The sequence below is a fragment of the Ambystoma mexicanum genome, chromosome 2p (genome assembly GCF_040938575.1).
Source record: "Ambystoma mexicanum isolate Mex_15411 chromosome 2p, UKY_AmexF1_1, whole genome shotgun sequence".
NCBI classification, from domain to species: domain Eukaryota; kingdom Metazoa; phylum Chordata; class Amphibia; order Caudata; family Ambystomatidae; genus Ambystoma; species Ambystoma mexicanum.
The window spans coordinates 953,810,977-953,835,974 of record NC_090923.1 but is presented as its reverse complement, the minus strand read 5'-3'; the positions used below and the strand labels follow the sequence as shown (position 1 = coordinate 953,835,974).

At 44.5% G+C, this 24,998-nt stretch overlaps 1 protein-coding gene across 2 annotated transcripts in view; it reads left to right on the top strand.

Annotated features, from left to right (window-relative positions):
• LOC138566955 (serine/threonine-protein kinase MRCK alpha-like) overlaps positions 1-24,998 on the top strand; it is a 2,642,347-nt gene that overhangs the window by 826,215 nt on the left and 1,791,134 nt on the right. For both annotated transcript variants that reach the window (XM_069644738.1, XM_069644739.1), the window contains exons 11-12: positions 17,782-17,892; positions 19,004-19,125. In XM_069644738.1, the coding sequence (XP_069500839.1) occupies positions 17,782-17,892; positions 19,004-19,125 (233 nt within the window). The remainder of the gene's footprint in view (positions 1-17,781; positions 17,893-19,003; positions 19,126-24,998) is intronic.

The window sequence follows — 24,998 nt, the reverse complement described above, 5'->3', positions numbered from 1 at the left end:
TCACACATATTTGAGTTAACACCATGCTACACATCAAACTCAGATCATTGGGGGACTGAGCCCAACACAAAATGATGATCTGAATTGTTGATTCACAACAATGAATTTATGTGCACAGTATTTACTATACAAGTCATGCAAATACAATATATAAACTGTTTTGAGCTTTTATCCATTCATATATCAAAACTGGTTATTTAATTTCATAAATTCATAGATACAAAACAATATATAAACGGATGTATACAAAATTTCCACATGGACAGACACACATCTCCAATGACCTATTACAAAGACACGACTGGTGTCAAATTACGAACACAAAGCTTTCCACGCAGATGACGCACAGCTCTACCTTAAGATATCCTCAATCGAAGACATCCACAGACTCGAGGCCTGCCTCAGATTGATCCTGTCCTGGATGTCCAGTGCTTAACTGAAGCTCATCTCCTGCAAGACCAATTTCCTACTTTTGACCAACACTGATACCTAGACCCGCACCAAGTCTCTTGGTTTTGACTTCGACAGTCACATCTCCTTCCAATAGCTTGGTACCAACTTTATCTCCTGAGGAAAATCAAGCCCTTCATCCCAGAAAGCAAATTCAGATCTGCTGTCCAAGCTTTGCTCTTCTTCCACCTGAATGGTGGCTATGCCCTTTCGGAAGGCCTTCCGGTGACTACCCTGGCACCCCTGAGATGTGTCCTACATGTTGCAGCATGACTCATCAAAGCACTCCCAAATTCAACGACATCACCCCGACCCTAATCGAACTGCACTGGCTCCCGCTGCAAGCACATATCTTAGAATCCTGCTGCATGATCTACAAGGCTGTCAGCCCTGAATTCCCCAAGCTACCTCACTGAGAAAACTTGCATCTCTAGGGGCTTACGATCTACAGAAGTAAAGACATGTGTAGACTTTAACTCCTCCAGGAAAGGAATGAAAGAACCAGAAGACAGGCCTTCTCTGTCAACACCCCCAGAATCTTCAACCTCCTCCCCATCAACACCAGATACACCCTCTTCTACATTTCAGAAAATAGCTCAAAACCCCCACTTCAAGGTTCCATGCGATATTTTCGCCGCAGAAAAATCGCGATGCAAAAATATTGCCATATTTTTGCGGCGAAAATAACACATGGACCCTGCGGGGGACACCCCTGCAACCCCTGCATCATTTTGTTTATGTGCGGGGGACACCCCCACAATCCCCGCACCTAATATTTTCGCCACCAAAAATATCACCTATGGCCGTTCCCGACGACCATATGTTCGGCGATATTTTTGCTGGCGAAAATATTACCTGATGCCCACTTCAATGAATGGCTCCTCCCTACACCTGGTCCACAAACCCTCCACTTTCCACCTAACCTGAGACTGGGTGTTCTGTTCCTCCCCCACCCACGCTGTTTCCTCCCCTGGGTGCTTTTAGATACCTTGCTTCCAAATTCCCTGCTCTCCTCTCAATTGCTCACTCCTCATGCCCTTGTATCTCTGCTTCCCTCACTGTTCTTCTCCATTTGCTTATTAAAGCACTCAATTGCTTCCTAAAGCTAGGCCTTAACACCATAAATACCATAATAATTCCTGCAGTAAAGCGAAGAAAGGATGGCTCTGCCTTTTAATTCTCACCATCTTCCCTTCAAGCGCAGACGAAGTGTTGACAGAACAGAAAACAGACTCTGACTGCAAACAGCCTCCTAGCCCCTTCAGAGTCCCTGCATAGATCACAGCGCAACACCGGTGGTTTCAGAGAATCACTCATCCATGCCTAGAGCAGAGTCAGTCAGAGCCAGAATGCTGGCCTGTAGAGGAAATGAGCCAGGAGAGACAAGGTCTTTTTGAGCAATGGGTTGTTGGGCTGACTTTGTGTGACACTCACAAGGCCCAGCTGTATCCTTTGCCAGTTGTTTGACAGGTGTCACTCCGTTTTCAATCTTGGATGGCCATAATGGACTCCTGGACTTTCAGTGGTGGGAATCAGATTATTGGTTTCCCTCTCCAACTCTCCCTCCTGATCAAGACTCCTGTCTCTCCTAGATTTAGACATTTTGGGCTGGTGTCTAGAACACTGCATCTTCCCAGTACCATTGCACCTGGCGGGAGGGGAGAACATCAGGCCAGACGTCTTGGTCAGGCAATCTCAGAACCCAGTGCAACCTCATTCGGCTCTGCTGCCCCAGATTATTTGTTCTTTTTTGGACCTAGTGTACCGCTATTCTCGCAATTGTTTACCTCGCAACACAACAGGAAATGCATTCTTTGGTAAAAAGTGGGCTGGGGCAGACAGATTCTCTGGGAGATGCCTTCCTCTTGAGACGGCCAGGCGCAATCAACTCAGCCTGTCATAGCGCCAATCCGCCCAAAAGAGGATCTGGTATTCAGACCTTCAAGAGCTGAGATGCCAACCCCCTTAGGTTCTAGTGAATCTCCCAAATGTTCTACTGCAGGGTGGGATGTTTTGCACCACTGCCCACAATCGCTTTATTTTTATTTTATTGGGCATTTATAAGGCGCTTGTACAACTAGACAGCGTTTCAAAGCTCCACAAGGCAAAAGGGAAGGGAGCAAGGGAACAAGTAACAAATGACAATGAATAAAACCTAAAACAGTCCTACTAGGCCTTGTGACATTCGCAACGTGCAAGTGCAGAGAAAGAGAAGGGGGTGGGGACGGGGTAAGTGCTGGAGGGGCCACCGGGAGGGAATTGCCGGCGGTGCCTGGGGGCAACAGTTAAGTGCAAAGGCGTTGGTTTCCCGGGTGAAGAGGGGGAGTCAACCACCCACCAGGTAAGTGCAAGCCCAAGACAATCACCCAACAGGCAGGTGTGGGCCCAAAGGCAAGCGCAGGGGGGGGGGGGTGGGGGTCGTATGCTGATGCAATTGAGGAAATGGCCCTTAAGGGACCTGGCTGCCAATCTCAGCGACCGTCGGGGCAGTTAGCATAGGAGGGCGAGGGGGAAGGAGGAGGTGAAGAGAAAGGTCTGCTTGCGGAACTTGAGAGATCCAGTTCAAGACTGAGGGAGAGAGAGAGGGACACTATTCCAGAGGAGGGAGCCAGCCGAGGAGAGTGATCTGCCACCAGCTCTCTGCTTGGAGTAGCATTTGACCAGCAGAGAGTTGGAGCCAGAGGATCGAAGGGGAGTATTTAGTGAGGGAGAGCTGCAGATAGTGTGGTCCCAGGTCCCAGACAGCCTTATGGAAGATGCAGAGGGTCTTGAATTTGATCCTTGCAGCAACCGGGAGCCAATGGAGAGAAACCAGGGCCGGAGAGTTACGGTCCCTGGGCTTGAGGCCAAGGATAAGTCTCGCAGCCCTGTTCTGGATTCGTTGGAGAGGGCGGAGGGAAGACAAATGCAGGTCAAGGAAGAGGCTGTTCCAGTAGTCGAGCCTAGAGAGGACCAGAGCAATAGGGACATTGATATTCTGGGGTAAGAGGAGGGGAAAGGTAGAATGCCTTGAAGGTGGTGAAGGTGAAAGTGGGCCGCCTTGGCAAGGTCCAAGATGTGAGGAATGAAGGTGCAAGAGGAGTCGAAGACGACCCCAAGGTTTCTAGCTTCAGTGGCAGGAGAAGGAGCAGAACCCATAGAAGGCGGCCAGAGTGCAGGGAGGAGTAGGGAACAGGTGTCCCGATAGGAAGAATCTCAGTCTTACTGACATTAAGACAGAGATCACTGGAGGTGCACCAAGACTGGATAATCAGGCAGTCGGGATGATGGAGAGGAGGAAGGAAGTTTGAAGAAGAGTTGTCATCTGCGTAACACTGGAAGTGAGGAGAGAAGGTGGAGATCAGTTGAGCGAGAGGAGCAAGGCAGATGTTGAAGAGCCAGGGTGAGAGGATATAGCCCTGGGCAACACCACAAGTAGAGAGAGAGGTGAAGGAGGAGAAAGAGCCCAGGATCACCAGGGATGGGCAGTAAGTGATGGAGGCCAACCAGTCCGTTTCCTGGTCTGAGATACCTAGAGTATCATGGTGCCGCTTTGAGGCTAGAGTGGTTGACCGTGACAAAGGCGGAAGAGAGGTCAAGGAGAATGAGAGCAGTGGGAGAGTTTGAGTCGAGATTTGCAAGCAATTCTTCCTGGGTGTTCAGAAGAGCAGTTTCTGCGCCTCTGGATGCTCGGAATCCAGATTGATGGTCATATAAACAAGTTCAGTATGTTGGATCAGTTGGGGGAAGACCAACTTCTTCAGGAGTTTCCCAAGGAAGGGTGCAGTAGAGATAGGATGGTAGTTGGCCGGACACAAAGGGTTGGCAAAGGGCTTTTTTTAGTCGGGGTGTAAAGGGGAGTGCTTAAGAGAAGACTGGAAACAGCCAGAGGCAAGAGTGCTTGCAGAAGTCAGCCAGAGCTGGTGTAAGGGAGCAGATCTTGTCCTTGATAGTTCATGAAGAAAAGGGAGAGACCTGTTTGGAGGAGACCTTCATAGAGCGCACTACTCCAGTGACCTCTACCGATGTGACAGGAGAAACAACTGAGAGATTGGGTGGGGATGGAGGAGAGGCCAGGGGAGGATTGGGGGAGGAAGAGAGAGGGGTCAGGATATCTTGAGTTTTAGCAATGAAATTGGCGCCCAGTGCAGTACAGAAGGCTTGAGAGGGAAGAGGCATGGTAGAGACTGCAGATGGATTGGCTAGTTCCTTGCAGATTGTGACGAGTTCAGCTGTGTTAGCTCCAGAGATGCGGTCCTGGATGTTGTTCCTCTTCTTGGAGCAGATAGAGAGACTATATTGCCTTTGGAGTAGGCGATAGGCCATTTTGTCCACGGATGAGCCCGAGGTCTGCCACTTCCTTCCTTTTTAAACCGAAGTGGTGCCAACCGTTACGCTTGGAGGCTGGGTTCAGGTGGATCCTCATGACGGGTGCAAGAATGTCAAGAGTGTTTAATAATAGAGAGATGAAGATTGTCAAGGACAGAGTCAATGGGAGAGTCAGCGGTGGGGGTGAGGGGATGAAGATGGAGGCAAACGCAGCAACTGACACTAGCTTCATCAGTCGGATGACTGCGAAGGAGGCTGGAAGTGCTGGGGAGTCTCATTCAGGGGGCTGAGAGGACCATGGTGGGAAGAGAGGAGGGAGTGGTCCGACCAGGAGAGTGGGGTAGATGGAGGGATGGAGAATGGAAGATCTGCGTGAATGAGGGCATCAAGTGTGTCCGGCATAGTGGGTAGGGAGAATAGTGAGTGGTCCAGAGATCAGGGAAGTGTGGAGGTGTGACAGCAGAGTCAAGATGTGTGTTTAAGTCTCCAAGGAGGGGAGCTTAGAGGAAGAAGTCAGAAGAGAGGATGTAATGTTGTCCCATTCCAAAAAGGGGGAGAAAGACAGGAATAGGGGGTCTCTAGATGGCCGAAAGGAAGTAGCACTGACATAAGTATCAGCAATTGGTAGGTTAGAGGCCAGGAAATCTTTTTAAACTTTTTTCTTCCAGACTTCATGAGAGAGGAGGGATAGGTGATATAGCAACAATTAGAATAGATGGCGGAAATACAGTGCCATTGAAGAGGTGGAGAAAGGGATAGCAGGAGAGGCTACATAATGAAACTCAGCAGGTGACACAGCAGCCGAGGGCGGCAGGAGGCTGCACAGATGTAAGGCACACCTAGATTCGAATTTCCAAAGAAACACTTAAATATAGCATGAAAATTGCACAAAACAGCAGATTGAGTGAGCATGTCAGGACAGATTGGGGTGGTGAATTACAGGCAGGTGTTAGAATTGAGCAAGTCTTTTGGCGTTTTCTGATAGGGTCATATAACTCTGGTAATCATCAATGGGTTTAGGAGAAAACACAGGCCTGCATGGATGCATGCCGCTGGGGGTTGTGCCGCAATGGGTACGCCCATCTATGAGGTAGAGCGCAGAGTGCCAGCTTGGGCAGGAGTGTTTGTGGTGAGCAAGGCCAGTAGACTACTACTTCAGAAATAGGTGGGCACTACATCTTGGTGGGCAGTAGATAGTTGGAGCAGAAATGATGAGCACTACCAGTCGTGCGTAGAAAGGTGGCCTTGGGCTCCTCCAGTCCCGGACAGGAAGGGACTTGGCCCTTAGAAGACCTCCTTCGTCCCTGGGGACCTACTTTGTCACTTAGGGCTCTCAGAAAGGAACATGCACATCCTTAGGATTGCAAGGACAGAGTCAACTAGGTCTTAGTGCTCCAGCAAGCAGAATCATTTCTGCTAATTGTGCCTGCGTAATTCAAACCCACTTCATGCAAGCTCAGAGGCTGTACTCTCCATTATTATATTATATGATATGATAAGGCATTTATAACACGCCTGTACACAAGTGTTTCTAGGCGCCACAAGACAAGGAAGGGAAGACATGGGGAGGACAAGACCCCCCTACAGCCTTTTTGGTGTGTAGGGGGGTGCTCCCTCTCCCCAGCCCCTTGGTGTCTCTCCCTCTGCTCTAGCTTCTTCTGCTCGCTTTGCCAGCCATCTCTGTGAGTGCCTCCCCCCGAACCCCTATACATTCTGCCACATACTCTTCCCCGTTTAGGTCCTTTACCCCAGCTTCTCTGGTTGTCTCTGTGCTACTGGTATGGGGAATGGCTGATGGGCCCTATGCCTGGGGATGGCCTGCAGCTTTGATAAAGGATTTGGGTGTGGTCTTCGCTCATTTCACAGCCGTGTACCCCCTCGAGGATGACTCTTGGCCTAAATGTCCTTGGATATAAATGTGTGACAACCTTGTGAGATAATGGTTTAACTGCTTGAATTTTCCCTTTGTTGGGGTCCCACTTCTCCCCTCTGTGGATATGCTTTCTCTCCTCGCTGAGAGTAGGAAAGTTTGCAGGTGCTGCTGGCTTCTCTGGTGGCCCATTCTAGATTCCTTTCAATGAACAATGGGCCTCTGTCAGTTTCGTTTGAAGATGCACTGCTTCCTGATGGGAGTAGCCGGGGATTGAATATTTGATTCCTTTTAGGTTGTGGTGTTCTGAACCAGAATGAATCTGTTCGCCAACAAGCCTTTGCTGACGAGTTGCATGTGAGTTCACGGTATGTCTGTGTAACATGTTGGGCTGATTTTATTGGTTACGTGTAGTCTGTTCTTCAATAGACCTTTGCTGAGAAATTGTTTATGGGTTTGCGGTATATTCATGTGACTTTAGAAGGGAGGCTCCCTCGGATTGAAATTACTGTGAGTGCGTGTCTGTTGTAAGTCTCATACAATGTTTCTGGCTTGGGCTTTTCCTTGCCCTGATCCAATGTCCAGTGAAGTGTCATGGTCTTGGTTGTTGAGTTTTGGTCTTTCTGAAATGTCTTCTGGAGTCTGTGGCAGGGTCAACACATTCCGGCTTTGGCAGTCTTGTGTTCTCCTTCATCCAAGGGTTTAAGAGATTTGCTGGATTAGAGCACCACCACCTGCCCAGCTCTCTGTTCAACTCTCCTGTCCTTACTACCACTGTTGTAGCTTACGCAGTCCCTGGTGAGGGTGCACCATCTCCCGCCTCTGGAGTCTGCCCTGGACTGGAATCTGATTTTACTGTCTACTGGAAACACCTCTCCAACTCCCTCTTCCTTGGGCTGAGTACGTAGATCTACCCCTCTATTCAGATAGTTCAAATCAACCTCTCTAATAGGACTCTCATGAAGAGCTGTTGTCTGACTGCGGCCACACGCTACATGCTGTTGGTGCGGTTTGACGACCCACTGTGAACGCAGCTATTTCCTTTGCTTGCAAATCTATCCACAGACTGTGCTGGTATTGTATTGGCAGTGTGAGTAAGAGAGAAGAGTAGAGCAGCGCAGATCGTAGCCAGGCAGCACGCAGCCTATCAGACTCTGAGACCGGCATTGTATTGGGACTCGAAAGGCTGTTTATGTGGCCAGGCGCCACTGCCTGCCTGCTCGTTCTGGTCTAGTGGTAGGTGAAGCTTACCACCACCGAAGCCGCTGTGGTGCAATCTGCTGCAATATTGGCTCCCTGTTCTAAAAAAAACTGCTTTTTTTCTGCTGCCTCTGCACAGAACTTAAAACCAAGTCTGGAGAAGGAAGCAGAACTCAAGCAGAGGTGGTGGAAACCTTACCTTCGACAAGCACACTTGATAACTCTACACATGACTTGTTCATTTGTAATAACTCAAACTTGGTGCTACTGGTTGCATGTATAAGATTGGAGGCCACAATATTAGACCTTGAGATACCAGCGACTCGATTGATTGCTTCGCCTTTTTTATTCCAAGATGAGATGCTGAATCTAATACAGCATTCGTTAACTGTAATTTTTAAAAATTTATTATACGACCATGAAGAGCATTTTGCGGAGCCTCTCTGGATTTTGCACAAAGAATTCACATGTCGTGGATTCTTTGTCTTTAGGTGGTGTGGCAAATCTAGCGATACCACTACTGACTCTCTGGAGTGAAGCTTCGAATGGATTGTGTCCCACCACGTATTCCTACCCTTTGATATCTTCCATCCAGTGTTGGCTGCTTCGGAAACCTTTTTCTCATTATAGGGCGTCGTCGTCTTGATGCCTTTGACTGCCCCATCCGCTATTGAGCATGGCGTCACTGACTGTATGTATAGCACGCACTGCGCTCGTTAATTCAGTTCAATTTTTTTCCACTGCAGTTAGCCGGATTGGTTCTTTAACTTTGTGTCTACAGTTATTTTTCAAAATGTCGACTCCAAAAACAGGCTTTTAGAAATGTGCCTAGTGTGGGTCATAGATGTCCATTACAAACCCACACTGCATCTGAATCTGGCGCCTTGGGGTCGAGCACAAAAAGAAAGACTGCGGTTCCTGTCCATCCATGACGGGAAAGGCGCTGAAGGAGAGGAAGGTGAAACTTGTTGTGGGTAGGCCCCCTTCCAAGTCCCCATCAACAATTCTTTCAAAAAGGAGGTCTTCTGATGAAGAGTTCTAGGGTTGAGTCACACCCTTGGAAGTGTATTAAGAAGCGCTCGCAGTCTAGGAGTATATCGAACCACTCTTCATCTTTGTCTTCCTGGAAGAAGGCCAAGAGGCGTCCAAGATCGATCTCTTCGTCCTCCAACTCATCCCCCGATAGCAAGGTCGCTTGTCCAGGTAAATTTGCTTCTAATGCCGAGTGGGAGGATCTTCGCCTCTGTATGATCATTTTTGAGAAGGCCTTTTCCCCCGCACCTTCGAGAGAGCCGAAGAAGAGCTCAGACCCTGTTGAGCCCGGTAACGCTGTAAAGGTGTCTAAAGAGGTTTCTGCTTGCGCACCCTTGAGCCCGGATCTAAAATCTTCGAACCCTCAAAGACTCGAAACCTCATGAGGAGAGGCTTAGCCTTCATCCTTCAATCACTTCGACAAATCTCGGGTAGGGTACTTCATCAAAGCCGTCGACTACATCGACTGATTCCCTTGAAGGTTTACAAATCTCAGCAGAGAATGGACTTTTTCCAACTCAATGTTCTCATTTTTTGAGGAACGGGATGCTTTCGAACAGGACACCCATCCTTTTGGCTTGGAATATGGGACACCTAATGTTCCTGAAGCCTTTATTTCAGAAGAGTCAAAGATGCAACATCTGGTAGACTCATTGAGGGATGCAAGTGGCCTTGACACCTCTCATGAGATAGTTTGCTACTCCTGAGCCCTCTGTTCATGCAGATGCCTCTTAGCAGGATAACATAATAAGTTGGGGAAGGCCTGCTCCAGATTAGAACAGGATGACATAACTGATATTTTGGATAAGGGTCCTCCGAAAGATCCCATTTTCCCTTTTCATACTGCTCTGAAGAGGGTATAGGCCTATTGGAAGCCCCAGCTACTAACCCTGCAGTTAGTAAGGATCTTACGAGAAAGTATAAGCCTTATTGTGTGGATCTGGACTTTTTGTCTAAACATTCATCCCCTGAATGTTTGGTAGTCCAGGCTGCCACTTCGTCATCTAGGTCTGCTGCATAGCCAACTATACCGCCCGAAGGAGAAGACAAGAGATTTGGCACCTTGACCAATAGTGTTTTCCGCCAGTAGCATGGCCAAGTGTTCCTGCATGCTATGGGATGTCATAGCTATGTCTACAGAACACATCCCAAAAGGGGAAGAAAATGATGGTTTTATGAACCTCATTAAAGATGGTTAGGAGCCATGTGTGAGTCACTTCAAACTGGGCTTGATTCAGCTGACTGTCAGCAGGGCGATGTCATCTAGCATTGTTTTATGCAGGTTCGGTTGGCTGCGTATGTCTGCATTTGCGCCTGATGTTCAGGTGAGATTGTTAAACATGCCCTTTGATGGCTCTCATTTGTTTGGTGGTAAAGCTGATGAGACCTTAGAAAAACTCTAATCATCAAAGGTGGCTGCAAAGTCGCTTGTTGCAGCAATTCGCCAGCTCCTGCAGTCCCACTCTGCCCCTCATTCTTGGAGCGGCCAGTCCTTTCAATACTGCTCATTAGGAAGGGTGAGGAGCCTGTCCACTCATAGGGGCCAGTGAAGTTTTCCTCTGAGTGGGCAAGGTCGATTTGGAAAAACCACTCGGACAGCTACAGCCTCCTTACCACCATCTGCCGCCACAATAACTCCAAAGCGTCTCTGAGGCCTTGGTCCACAGGACCCTAGGGGGGGGGCAGGCTGAGTCAGCATTTGGGAGAATGGCTGGGCATTACGTACGATACTTTGGCCTTGCAAACTGCAGTCCAATGTTACTGCCTCCCTTTCTTGAGAAGGCCTCCTGATGGCCCACCAGGGGGCCACGCCTTCAAGGTTCTAGATCTGCTCCTTCTGCAGGAGATTTCCATTCTGCTGCAGCAAGTTGACATAGAGCCGGTGCTTGTGGCAGAGAGGAAACGGGGGTGGTTCTCAGTTTATTTTTTGATCTCCCAAAAAGAACAGAGGATTGAGACCCATCTTGGACTTGAAATGCTTGAACAAGTTCTTCTGGAAGGACAAGTTCAAGATGGTCGCACTTTCAGATCCTTCAGACCCTCCATCTCCAGGATTGGATGGTATCATTGAACTTTCAGGATGCTTAATTTCATATGCATATCCATCACAAGCACAGGAAGTACCAGAGGTTCGCTATTTGCAGTGCTAATTTTCAGTTTCCGGTTCTGCTATTCAGGCTCCCCTCCGGCCAAGGGACTTCACCAAGTTAATCACGATAGTGGCAGCAAGTCTGAGGGCAGGGATTCACATCTACCCCTACCTAGACAATTGGCTGTTCAGGGCCCGCTCTCCCGAACATGTCCTGGAACATCTCGGCATCACTTGCCACTCTCTCCAGGCTGGACTTCTCCCTCAATTTCAAGAAGTCCCACACGGTACCTTCTCAGAAGCTTCAATTCATTCGAGCGGTCCTGAATGCCGCCTCTGGAAAAGCTTCGCCATCGGAGTCATTGATTTTTATGAGGTTGCTCGTCCTCATGGCATCATGCACTTTTCTGGTTGCAGAGGCCTTACTGAGAATGAGGTCTCTTCAATGGGCCCTTTGATACCGGTGTTCGCAATTCTCCAGAAAGATGACTGATCTACTTCGGGAACCCCTCAAGTGGGTCAGTTCACGTCCATTGTCAACAGGAAGTGCGACCTGTTCTGCTCCAGGGAATTTCCTCAGAGAGCTCTGGGAGACGTGTTTGTAGTGCACTGGGACTTTCCACTCCTGTACGCATTTCCTCCAGTCCCTGTCATTCCTCACATAATAGTTGGGGAAGTTTGGGAAAACCATGATCCTGATTGGGCCAGGAAGATGTGGTACATGGACCTTCTGGACTTGTCCATCAGCCCTCCAATCAGTCTTCCCCAAAGGGGACCTGCTTTCGCAAACTGGAGGCTGCATTCTTAAACCACAACTTTCACGCCTGGTTTCTGAGCGGTTGAGATCCAAGAATTGTGATGTCCGGGAATGTTACTTTCAGCCAGAATGGCCAGCAACTAAGTCTATGTACCGCTGCCATTTGAAGTTTTGCAGCTGGTGCAGAGATAAACATATAGACCTTTTCACCTGCGACACACCAGTGGTGCTGTCTTTTCGTACTTCATTTGGGCCACCAGGGTCTATAGGTTGCGACTTCAAATGGCTATCTGGCAGCGCTATCAATTTTTAAGCGTTCTCCAGAACAGGGATTATTGTTTAAGATCCTAATTATGGTACAATTTCGGAAGGGACTAATTCATGTTTTTACTTTCTGTTCAGTTCATTGTTCCCGTCTGAACCTTGCGTTTACATTTCTCATGGGCACTAATAATTTAAATGATGAGCTACGACTATATACTTGCTCCCTGTCTGATATAAAAGTCTGCCAAAGAGCAATTTGGGACTTCTTACAAAACTTTGAGCAAAAGGGGAGCAGTTTGAAAGAATCTGAGACAATGCATATTTTGGATGTTAGTCCTCGTGTTGATGTATGTGGGCCTGTTGTCAGTAATACTCAAAGGAAGGTTCTCTCCCCACCTCAAAAAAAGCCAAAGATCTGAAAGGGAGATCCTGCCGGTAAACTGGCTTTCTTCAGGACTTTTTTGAGAAACCTCTTTCGAGCAAATGAAAGGCAAACTTAAGTGTAACAATAATGTAGAATCTCCCCCGGCTGTTATTGAAATACAAAAGTGGAGGCTGCTCAGGCTGCAGAGTGCAGTACCAACTTACATGAATCATCTGCTAGTAGTACCTCTGCCACTTCAAAGTCACTATCTTTGGCATGTGTGGAAGTAGACGAAAGTGGGTATGGGGCAAACTATCTACCACTGCCAAATAAACGCTTTGTGGCAGAAAGAGGAATCCATTTAAGAAGCAATTCAAAGATATTTGAAAGGTCTTACTAGCGCAACCAGAGTATCAGAGGACGTGGTTCTCATCTCTCATGACTTTTGGATTCTCGTCCACTGAGTGACACTTTCCGTAATAGCATTGCTTCTATGCAACTAATTGAGGACACAACTGCGTTGATTGTAGGCACTGAGGGTGGAATCCTGGAGAGTGATACATTTTAGTAATGCAACCTCAATGGGGTATGATTCATAGATGGAAAGAGGGGGAAGAGAAATGTATACATATTTCCATATTCCAGGATGATGGTGGAAGTGTTATGAATAGATCTAGAATGATCTATTTACCACATTATTGATTGGCTTTTCTCTTATTATTAAGAAAGCAAAGAAAGGATTATGTGGTAGACCTTCTGGAGGCCATCTAGTTGCAGTTCAAAATTACTTGGGGCTAAGAATTGAGGAATGGAAAGTTAACCAACTCTTTCCTAGCAGCTTAAGTATGCTTGCTCAAGTGCTTAGAGACTTATCATTTGAGTGATTCATATTTATTATAACCCTGTCTCTGTGAGTGACTGATCCAGTTTGGAAGGAACTGGACAATATTTTATTAGATTGGATGACCAATTTTCCATCTGTAATCATTGCAGGGGATTTAATGGTTTTTGTATGGAAGTGGAGTTAATGTCAAATTTCCAGGTTACAGGGTTTTCTTCAAGTAATGTCCTGCACTGCAAAAAAGCATTAGGAACAGGCTCTTGAGGTTCAAATTGGGGAAATGTATTGCGAAATGGAACTTTAGACTGAATGGGAGCATCAAAGGGGATTGTCCCATTCAATCTACATGGCACAGCCATTTTTAAGCTCAACTATTGATTTTATTTTTATCCCCTATTCCATGCTGGAACAATTTTCCTCTTTCGTCATAAATCTTAATTGTCTTTGTGATCATGCTATGCTTATCCTGATTTTTAAACTTGCCCATGCAAAAACCTTCATTCAGGATTCTAGTGCTAGTAATCTGTAGGTAACGGCGCAGACAACACATTGGTTCAGGATAAGGTTTCTCCTTAACGATTGAACAAGCGAATAGGTTGAGAATGGGATTCTTGGTCAATGAAGGAAAAGGTGTCTCATTTTGGCCCGAAAAAAGAAGCATTGGTCGCACTGAGTGGCTGTCTAAAACAATGTTCTGGATCATCTTGTCAGAAATTTGATATTCATTTAAGGGATCGTATAAGGGGTCTTCGTCGAGACTTCATTTGCATAACCAAGGAGGGTTACTTGACTGATGTAGAAAGGCTCCAAATTAGCAAAACTTTAAAAGTGTGTAAAAATGGTGCAAATCTCACAAGGATTCTGGATATCATTAACTAAATAAATAATGAAAAAGCTGAATACACATGGTGCCAGAGGCCTTTGGCATATGCTAACTGACTCAGCATCCCAACAGTGTAAGATGCAAGCAAATTCAATCTCGAACTAGTATGGATAAACCATTATGCAACACGGTTTATAAATGATACAGGGACTATGACATTTCAGGCTTTGATATCAGAGTCATTTTGGCCACTTAATTTTGATCAGCATGATTTGGTTATTGCAATTCAGACACTTAAACTTGAGATTTTGTGGGCTAGAGGGGGTCTCTGATGTTACATTAAAGGCACGTCCAGAATTATGGGCAGAATTTCTTTTTTTCTCAAATTGCGAAACAAAACTGAATGCCCAAGCCTTTGGAAATATCTATTGTAGTCCAGATTTTTAAGACGGGGCTACGCGGTTGTCCCGGTAACTACAGACCTATTTCCTTAGTTGACACCTCGTCAAAGGTTTCAGCGATTGTTTGTTCTTAAGGATTCACAAAAAATGCCTAGATATGGCATTGGTCTTTGGCAAAGTTGACCGAGTGAAATTGAAGAATGGATTGCGATGGTGAGATATATGGATTGTGACATATGGTGTTACTATTATATGCTAACAATAGGTTAAAGGTCTGGTTTAAAACTGAGGGCCAATTATCATGATGTCGAATATGGTTTTACAACAGGGCTGTGTGCTTGCTTTGACCCTATTCAATTTGTAGATCTTTGATCTCCCACTTGGTTTTTTTAATGTGTCTTTTATTCCACCAGGGATGGGAAATGTAGAAATCGGCTGACTAGCATATGCCGATGATCTCATTGTTATGGATTTTACATTTGTTGGTCTTCAAAGACACCTGAAAGCAATTGAAGCTTGCGTAAAATAACATGTAATCAATCCCACAAAATCTAGCATGAGTTTTAATAGTAAGGAACCATTTTAGTTGGTTTATAAATAGAAAGATTAGTATTGATGATTCAATGATTTACCAACGATTGCTTTTTACCTCCAAGAAACATTTGGTAGAATTAAAGAGAAGATGGAATGATACATGTTCTGTTGCTAGAACACAAATGAAATTGATTTATACAAAAATAAGTCTTGATGCTCCCTTTACTAGAGTACTACGAAGTAAGTTACCCCATGATCCTTTATGGTTTAGAGTTTTCCCATTCGGTTAAATACATGTCTATATAAATGGGAAGGAAGAATATGGCGTGATTCTTAAACCTCCCTCGATCCACTCTGGTCGAAGCTATTTGGTTTGAGTTTGGCCTAGCCCCTTGGTGGACAACTCTTAAAATTAATAAATGGGTCTATTTTAAAATTGTAGAAGAAAAAGCAATTTGTCTTTATGGCCACCTCGGGTAAATATTTAGCTCAAAAACTGAATTGGTCTTAAATTAATTTATTATGTCATGTGATATATTTTGAATTAAGGCCAAAATTTCCCCAGACCTCCCAATGGCAAAAATCCAGTGTAAATTAATACGTAACTTGGACCATTTGTGTGTCCTGTCTTTTTTTATTTTATTTTTTTTAAGGATTTTGTGTGCCTGTAAGAGTCTGGGTTCTATAGTGGGTCAAGACAATATCTAGTTAAAGCACCTTCAAGGTTTTTTTTGGTCGATGAATATGTGTTTTAGACTAGACCGTATTGGACTGGATCGCAATATAAGATTTTGTAGACTGTGTAAGGTAGTGATTGAGATTGAATTCCTGAAACTTTTGGTTTATTCTGCAAAGCACTGTTACCAAGGAGATTGTTCCTTTTTATCTCGTTTTATGTATTCTACGTTTAACGTGTTTTCTGAATCTTTGTGGAATCGTTTGACTGCTAATTAGAATTGTTCATTTATATCACTCTTAATACCAAAAAGTGGTTTCTTAGCGCAGGATTGAGATTTGAACCTGTCGTGCTGCATTGTTTTGCTTTAAAGACAAACACTTTTCCCCTGAGCTATCCTTCCTCCTGATAATCACAATCATTATACATCACAGTTGTTGCTTATTTAAAATAATTGACCTACAGGGCGATGTTTCTGCACCGTCATGTGTGCTTTTGAGTAAAGCGAACTGAATTTTTATAATTGATTTTATGTACATGTGTTTTGATACTGCAATTGCTATTTTATTTTACATTCATTTGTTTTTGTTTTGTGTAAGGTTATGTAAAACCATGATGCAATAAAAAAAAAATCTCCTCTCAAATTGCCTCTTGCTTGGCAGTCTCCTCCAGAAACCTTCCTCCGGCTCCTTCTCGAGCACGCCACACTGACTGACAATTCTGGCTTATATAGTCTGGGCGCTATTCCTACTTGATGATGCTTGGGGACATAGTTATACCTGGGTAGTAGAGGCTGGGCTGGCTTGTGATTGAGACATATGTCTGTGGTCATGTGAGCTGAAGGAAAGAGTGCCAGAGGTTATATCTAGGCTTGCCACATATATATTTCTTTAGATTGCTCTGGATAGTCTTCTTCCCTCCCTTTTTGACCTCTGTTTGCATTTAATGCTTTGACCTTTCCCAATGCCTCCATAGCGTGCAAATCTGAAGTAAGAGAAGCCTTTGGGTAAGCAAGGGAAGATGTTAATTGTTAATAGAATGCTTTAATCTCAGAGAAATGACAACTGTGTAATCTTGGCAGTAGGACCAGTAGTACATTGCTTGGCCCTGCTCACGGGTAAAGTTAACATGTTTGATTTAATCCAATTCCTTTCTTAAGCATGACTTGTTTTCTGCGTGTATTTGCCTACTTTGTTTATTTCATTCTTCAGCAACTGGTGAAAAAGAAATGCATCTGAGCACTTGCTGGGGAATTCAGAATGCTGCAAATCTGTTTCTTCAAAGGGCAAAGGATTAATTCCTATGCAGTGTGTTAGGGTCTAGCAAGGGATTTGGAATGGCTCACTGGGATTATCATTACTATGGTAAGGGAAGTCCTCAAGGGGTTTGTGGCTAACCCCCTTAGTGTAGGTTTGATTGGTTGACTTTGAGAGTTCTCCTGTTATTGCCCCTGCCTTACTGCAGGGACCCAATGGAGGTGGTTTGGGAATCCGTCCTCTGGTCTAGCGCACGCTGGCCTCGGCCCCTTTGACTACCCCACCTCTTTTCCCCATGAATAGAAAGGGGACAATGTCCCAGAAGATTAAAGCTATACAAAAACCTGATTTTATTACTAATGAACACTCAAATTGCATGCATATTAAATCCTCATACTGGAAATTGGGCGTTGCTTTTATCAGTCCTATACAATGGGAATACTGTTGGTGCAATGAGGGGAAATAAGGTGTGACGAGTGCTCTTTGCATATTGGACCAATTGTGATGCCCTGCACATCTCTGTAGAGTAAGATCAGACCAGAGCTAAAAAATATATCTGGAGATCCAATAACACCTTGTACCTTTTCAAATCATATTATTTTAATTTTGGTTGTCAAACTAATAGCTAAGGCCAATTTGTGGGAAATGGTGAATTTCAAAGAATATTGGGACAATAACAATGGTCAATAGCAGCAGTACAGCATATTCCAAATGAAATGGTCCAAAGTAGCCAACACAACTGGCTGCCTCTAGACGAACCCTTACGCATTGCACTGTAGGCCAGTCCAAGTCTGCTCTACAGTTTTCATTGGTCGGACATGTGCCTGGTGTAATGAATGGTGCACTTTGATGCTACTGATGGCTGTCTCCATTTTTTGATTTTCATGCAAGTCCCCGATTTGCTGTCACTTTTCAGAGGCCTTGCTGAAGTCTCCTAAATCACCTCAACGTCATGATTCCTTGGGCAAGGAATCTGAGATGAGGAGCCTGAAGAAGGAGATGGAAATACTGCAGAAAAGATTGGCAGGTACCACTTGCTGGCCCTGTGTGATTGCTGGCTCTGCATGCTGTGTCTGTGTGATTGGCTGTTAAAACATGCAGAAATAGCCTGTTGCTGCATTCTGGCTGTGTTTATTTGGTAGGTATTGAACAGTAGGTTTATCTGATGGGCAGGTGCCGCATGCTGATTTGGTCCTCCATCTTCTGCTATGTTAAGCCCCCACTCCCATCCTAACACCACCTCACCTGCCTTCTGTGGTGCCATTTTCGAATATTTGGGAAAGATCTGACACAGTTGTCATATATAAACCAGCCTTGGGAAAGACTCCTCTAGCATGCACATTTTGCAATGCAAAGCAGCAGGCAACCCAGACCGGAGTACTGCATGTATGAACAGGTCAGTCACTTTTACAATTTGCTACAAAGACCGAAAGCATTGTGATGTCGGACACCGTCATATTCTGGAATTCAATGCATGTTTGATTTGCAGTGCTAGTACTTATGTGACTTAATGTCCGTGCCAGTTCTTGGACAATTGATTGATAGTGCCACTCAATGCAGTTCAAATTTGAGAACACTTAAAACTGCATGTGTTTGAGCGTTTTGGTGACTGCTTGTGTTGGTGTGCAGGTCGCTGCATATATGTGGACTCGGAGTGTCGTGGGGGGGCTTGAGTTCTGAGCAGCTCTAGGCTGAGCACTGAGCGTTAAATTGTATAAGCATTGCCAATGAGTGAGCATTTAACAGCCTTAATGTGCAAATTATGTAGTGTCCGTGGCAATCGATTGACAATGTAACTGTGTAATATGAAAGTATGGCGTTTTCGTGCTTTACTCTCGAACCATGTTCTGTAGAAGTATGTGCAACTATTGCAAGCATGTTTGGTGAAGCCAGCCAAGAAAAATTTGCAAGCACATCATTTCACACCTGACATGCACTTACATAAATAAAAGCCAACCTTCTTTGGTTTGTGAAACTGTCACATTTCTGCTTTGAAGTGTTCCCCTGGGGGAACACGTTAATGTCCCTTGTGTGTTACCAAAAGCCATCATCCCATCAATCTTGTGTGGGTCTTTTTATCATTGTATCATCATTTGTGTACAACATTTTCACAGTGCCTGCTCTAATTTTCCCATCAGATAATAAACTGCAAGGGGAGGACACATTCAAGAGGAGGCTGGAGGAGGAGATGGGCCCCCAGTTGAAGTCTCTAGAGAAACAGATTAAGTTTCTCAAGGTGGAGAGAGAGGACCTTTCTAAGGTATGAGCTGTTTGTGGCAGGGGTGCAGTTTGGTAGTGGAAGAGGCCTGTTAGACTGATTACAGCCAAGCTTGAACCACAGATCACCTCAGTTGCCTTCCCCTAAAACAAGATTTACCATCCAGTCACCCACCAGATGTTTTGATCTACAACTTCATGAGACATCGCCATATGAGAACATTTGTGAAGGGTCAGGAGTGTATTCAAACTATCCATACATGTTTTTTTGGCTTGTTACTGTTATAGCATGTTTAATTCACTATAGACTAGTGGAATGTGTCCATACTTCAGGTAGAATAAATCCTGGGGCAATTTAATCAGTGCAGAATCAGTTAAGCTTTGAAGCCTGCTATCCAGCCAAACCTATTCACACCAAGGCTACACTGCCTATAACACCACATGCATCCAGCAACCTCCTGCCCAGTCACTTCCCTCCTGTGTGCTAGAATAGTGCCCTTTTTCGAAGGCAGTCAAGCCTTTTCTCCTATGTATGTTGAGGTTTATTGTATTATGGCTTCTGTCTCTTGCTTGCTCACATGTTTAGGGGTTGCTTTGAAACCCTTCTTTTGGACTACTGCAATGCTAGCTATTACAGCTGGCCTGGCTGTCTTCCAGGTCCGATGCTTTGCCTAAGCCCTCGGCTTACCCTTTCCTCCCCATCTCTGTCCAGATTTCCACTTGGGCGAGGAAGAAGCTGCAATATAAGTGTTTCGGCTTCTGACTTTGGAGGCTTTGCACGAGTGGTTTCGCTCAACATGCCCTACCAGTTCTGCGCCAGGCTTCGACCCTCGGTTCCTTTTCATCCTTAGACTGTGATTTCCTGAACAACTTCATTCAGGCCTTAAAGTGGGCTCCCTCTGAAATTGACATAGCTGCCTGACCAAAGGGTTTATTTTGAAGTGTTTGAGTGTCCTTGCACTGAGATTTCTTCAGAGGTACCATGGTAACCTTATACCTAGTTCTCCCACAGGTGTCTTTCAAATTGTTACACTGTGGTTTCTCGCATGTTTTGTAAGGCTCCTCCCCTTGATAGACCATCTTCCCCAAAACTACCAAACTGTGGGTGAGCACTTGACTTTACAACCACAATGAACACTGTGAAAGCATATGAGAGTTTATTAAACCACTTGCCAGATACAAAGGAGGGGAAACCAAAACTGAAAGCAGGAGCCCTATAGGCAGAGATTTAATATCTCCTGTGCAGCAAGATCACACCACGGGGTAAAAGAATAGCCAGGAACTTGCTTCTTGCATTTCACTGGAAAAAGTAATGTATCATGATGGACATGACCTTTAACCGCTCATATCTGTTTTTCTGGTATTTCATCTCATACTGTTTAATAACTAGAAATCCAGGAGTGCCATAGGACTGTCATCCAATGGGGTGACCCACTCCCAAGGCAAGGAAACCTGGAAGAGCATCATAACCCAATGAAACACCTTTTTAGGGAAGGCTGAAGCAAGTCTAAGGCTATTCAAGTTTGGGAGCGGGATGTAGAGGACACTGGTACTCCTGAAACTGACTATGATCCTAACACTAGCCCAAGTCTTTGGTGTTGGGCAAAGCAGAACCGTCAATAGGGTGAGAATTGCGCCAACACTAAAATGGCCGATGTGTCATTTAATGGCTTGGAGTAACGCAGCCCCCTAAAAAGGACCGGCAAACAATGAAGAGGAACACTAACCAATCCCTGGGCCCTATAAGGAAAGGACATAAAGCCCATTAATCAGTAAGACTTGGACAGCGTGGGAAGAGAAGGACAATATGAAGCAGTGTGAGAGAGCAGTGAGTGGCATTGCAAGCTTGAGAGAGTAAGGCACAGCATGCCAGAGAGCAGCATGCAAAGCAGTCCAGCATGAATCATCGGCAACATGAAGGGGGGAAAGCCAGAAGAAGCAACCCAAGACTGGCCATTTGACTTGCTGTTGAAACGGTTTTCAGTCATCTATGGAGGCAAACCTAATGGGTGTGGCAGGAATTGAGGCAGGGTTCTAGGAGCTGGAACTCCTGGTCACCTATGAGCCAGAACACTTCTGATTAGGTGAACACTATATCTCTTATTGTGAGGGTAAGAAAAGCACCACATATCTTGCTGACGGTTTGAAGGGCACTATAACCCCAGATTAGAAATAAGCAGGCTAGGCACTGTCCTCATAGCTGGATTGCAAATGGGGAGCTGTGACCAATATTTCTGAAGAGGTAACGTGGTAAAGAAGCGGCTTATCGCTAGATCTCTCTCACTGTAAAATGAACAGAAGTCTTGGCTCTATACTAGTGACTGAATTTGACCCCAGAAGCATCTGGGTGCTAGATCTGAGTTGGAATCCATAGTGTATTACTTAGTTCAGCCTGAACTAGTTTAGTTATTTTCCTGGAGAATTCCCATTTCTGTTTTTGGATGAATACCCAATCCCTTCAGGTTTCTATTAAATGTAATTTGAACCTTCATTTGGGGCTTACATGGCTTGTCGATCTGGTACACTAACTGTCGACGAAGGAAGGGTTGGTCGGTCCTCCACTTTCTGCTGATTGTGGGTTAAGCCATGGAATGGGAAACTGCCCAGCCCAGCTCTGAAGATGTGACAGACCTCTCATTCTGGTCCAGTTTTGAACACTGTTAGGCAATTCAGGGCTAACTCTTTGGCCATCTGTTGCTTATTGTCCCTTAGTTGATTCCAGGTTTGGTGAAAAGGACCCCAACCTGAGGAAAGACCCCAGCAATTCATCACATTTAAGTTTATAATGAGTATAGTATAATAGTTCTCTTCATAGATGTCAGACCAACATAGGTTCAATGAAGTCGCACATAATGCAGACCCCGGAGCTAACGCTCTTCAACCAGCTACTAGTCTCATCCCAATTGTCAAATTCAACATTGCAAAGCCATCTGAATGCGTTAAAGCATTCTCCATGAACATTCTACAATGCAGTGCAATAGAACTTACCCACAGAAAAATTCAAATGTAGTTAAATCGAACGGAAGACTTTTCCTTACTTTTATTAAAAAAATTGAACACTCCCAAAAAAATACACATTTTTCTAAAAACCACAATCTTATTTTATTTAAAATGAGATTATCCTCAATGCGTACTGCATTGCCAAAAACCTCTGTCACTCTGCAGGGTTGCAAACATTTTTGTTCACCTGTTCATTTGACTCCTTTTCACTCAATTTAGTATTCTATTACCCCAGAATGATTTCTGTGGTGGCATGAAGAGCCAAACCATCTATCATCTTCTGCAACTCTGTTTCATAGATGTAACTTTACATGTAACCATGGGGGTTGGTAAATCCTTTGTCTGCTTTCTGTTACGGGTTATAATTTTAGTTTTCGGGGGACCGATTATGTTCTTACTACTGTGTTTCCAGTGTGTTTTTATTACATTTGTAATAAAAATCAATGTGGTCAAGTGGCACAGCGAGTAGAGCGCTCGCTTTGACATCCGTGCACAGCCTGCTGACGCAGGTTCGAATCCCGGCAGGCCCAAACTCAGCCTTTCAACCTTCCGAGGTCGATAAATGAGCACCACACACCGTGAGTATAAGCAGCGCTCAGATACCCGAGGGCTTGTAGCGCTATATAAATGCTAAATTATTATAATTATTATTATAATACAAGTTAGTAAAAACTACTTATAACACTTAGTTTGCTGGGAGGACTGTTTTACTATCACCCACAATCCCACATTTAAAAGTAATCTATAATTAAAAAAGATTTACTAAGAACCTACAAAGTGCTAGAGAAACATTATCCCCAAGCATCATCCTCGCCCTGCCTCCACGAAGGAGTATCAGAATCTATCAAAATACCTTTGTTTCGGGTGGCTCATCGGAGTACAATAGATGGCATCATGTCAAGATGATTTAGAGACTCCATTTACTTTTTGTTACCACACCACCTACATATTCTTTTATCGTTGGGGGATGCCCATTCTAGGCCCAAGACAATTGAGTGTTGGAAGTTGATTTAATTAAAATGTAATGTAACATCCCCTCAATTTACTACAAGGAAATACATAAATATACTTTAATAAAATAGACCTTTCCCTAATAACCTTTGAATAGTCAGTATATTGTGAGTCGAAATTTATCTAATCAGTGGTTAGACGCCAAACTCTGTCATATAATGTCTTATTTTACTGTCATTGGGTTATTAATCAATTCAGAAGTGTTGGTGCATAGCTCGATTTAAAAGGCAATGGATTGGTGAAACTTGCCACTGAATTTTCAGTGACGATTATGTAAAAATCTTCAAATAAACTATTGGGGGGGGAATCACACATCTTGGCATAAAAAGACAACTTCCTTCGAATTACCAAAGATGCAAGCGATATGAGCCCTGACAATTTGGTACTGATCAAGCCAAACCTAGGTGTATTTTTTTTTGTTTTATTTATTATTTTTATTGATTTTTATTTTATTTTTTTACAAATTCCCTCAAGGGAGTTTAAAAAGGGCCCATATCGACAAGCACCACTTCTAAGCCATACATTTAAGCAGGGACAATTTTGGCACAATACAATCTTAACGCAGAAAATGAAGATTATAAGGATCAAGTCCTGCGCCAGCACATATAGATCTTAACGTGGGTTGTGTGGCTACTATTTACAAAAGAGCAGAATTGCTAATTACAACGTTTTTTTTTGCTTGCTTGTAGATTAATTATGAGTTTTCAGAAACCTTGTACAACATTGAGTCTGTTAACTTTACTGCGAGATTTGCTTATAACTCCGCTCCCCCTGGACGAATCCTCACCAAACTTTGCAAAAAAAGTATATGGCCCACTCTGAAATGTTTTGCAAAGTTTGGTGAGGTTTGGTCTAGGGGGGGGAAAGTTATAGGGGGGGTCCCAAAACGTCTTTTTTTCCCATAGCCTGAATGGGGGAAAAACTTTGCGCACGCCTACAGCCCAAACCGCTGGACGGATTTTGACCAAATGTGCGGCAGGAGCAGAGGGTTTCAAGGGCAAATTTCAAGGGTTTTTCGGTTTTACTTGGAACCATAACGTCCCGTTAACAAGGTTTTTTTTTTGTGTGAATTCATAGGTTTCTAGTAGCGCAACTTAACCATAACGCCCCTTTAACTTTTTTTAAATATATATATATATATATATTTGGTGTTCTCTTGGGTCTTCATTGAAGTGGTTTCCTTGGTAAGATCACGTTAGCTATCTGTATGAACAAAAGTCTTGTGCCTTCTTAGGTCTATGTTGAAGTGGTTTTCTCTTGCCCCCAGCTGGTGATGAATCTCAGTTTTGGCTTGGTGTTTATTTTGAGGACCCTTAGTATGAAAAAGCTCGGGTCTTGTTTTCAAATTGACTTTTGTTTCTGCCTTATTGAGAAGTTTATTGCTGTGTCCTCTTTCCTTGAATTCAGTTTGTCGATTTAGCCTGTGTTCAAATTCTGAGGGCTAACTAGATTTCCTCTTTATTCTCAGTAGTTCTCCATAAGGTATATTGTTGACAATGTGTTTTGGATGGTTGCTTGAAGCATGTAGTGTGCTGTTTCCGGCTGTATGTTTCTTATACAGCGGGGTTTGTATGGTGGTGTTAACATAGATGTCCAGATCCAGGAAACAGATCGTCTTAGAGCTCTCATTCATGTTAGTGAGATTTTGTAATCAATGGTGTTGAGGTATTTGACATATTGTAAAGGGGATTCTTGGTCTCCATCCCAAATGATTATATCATGGATGTAGCGGCTCCAGAAAATGACTTGGTTGTTATTGAATGCTGGGTGTGTCCAGGCATGCTTAATTTCGAAATGGCCCATAAATAGGTTGGCATTGGAGGGAGTGTATTTCGCGCCTGTTGTATCGTGCTTAGTGTGAATGCAGGTGTTTGGGAATGCTTGGAAGAATGTTGGTGGGCCTGA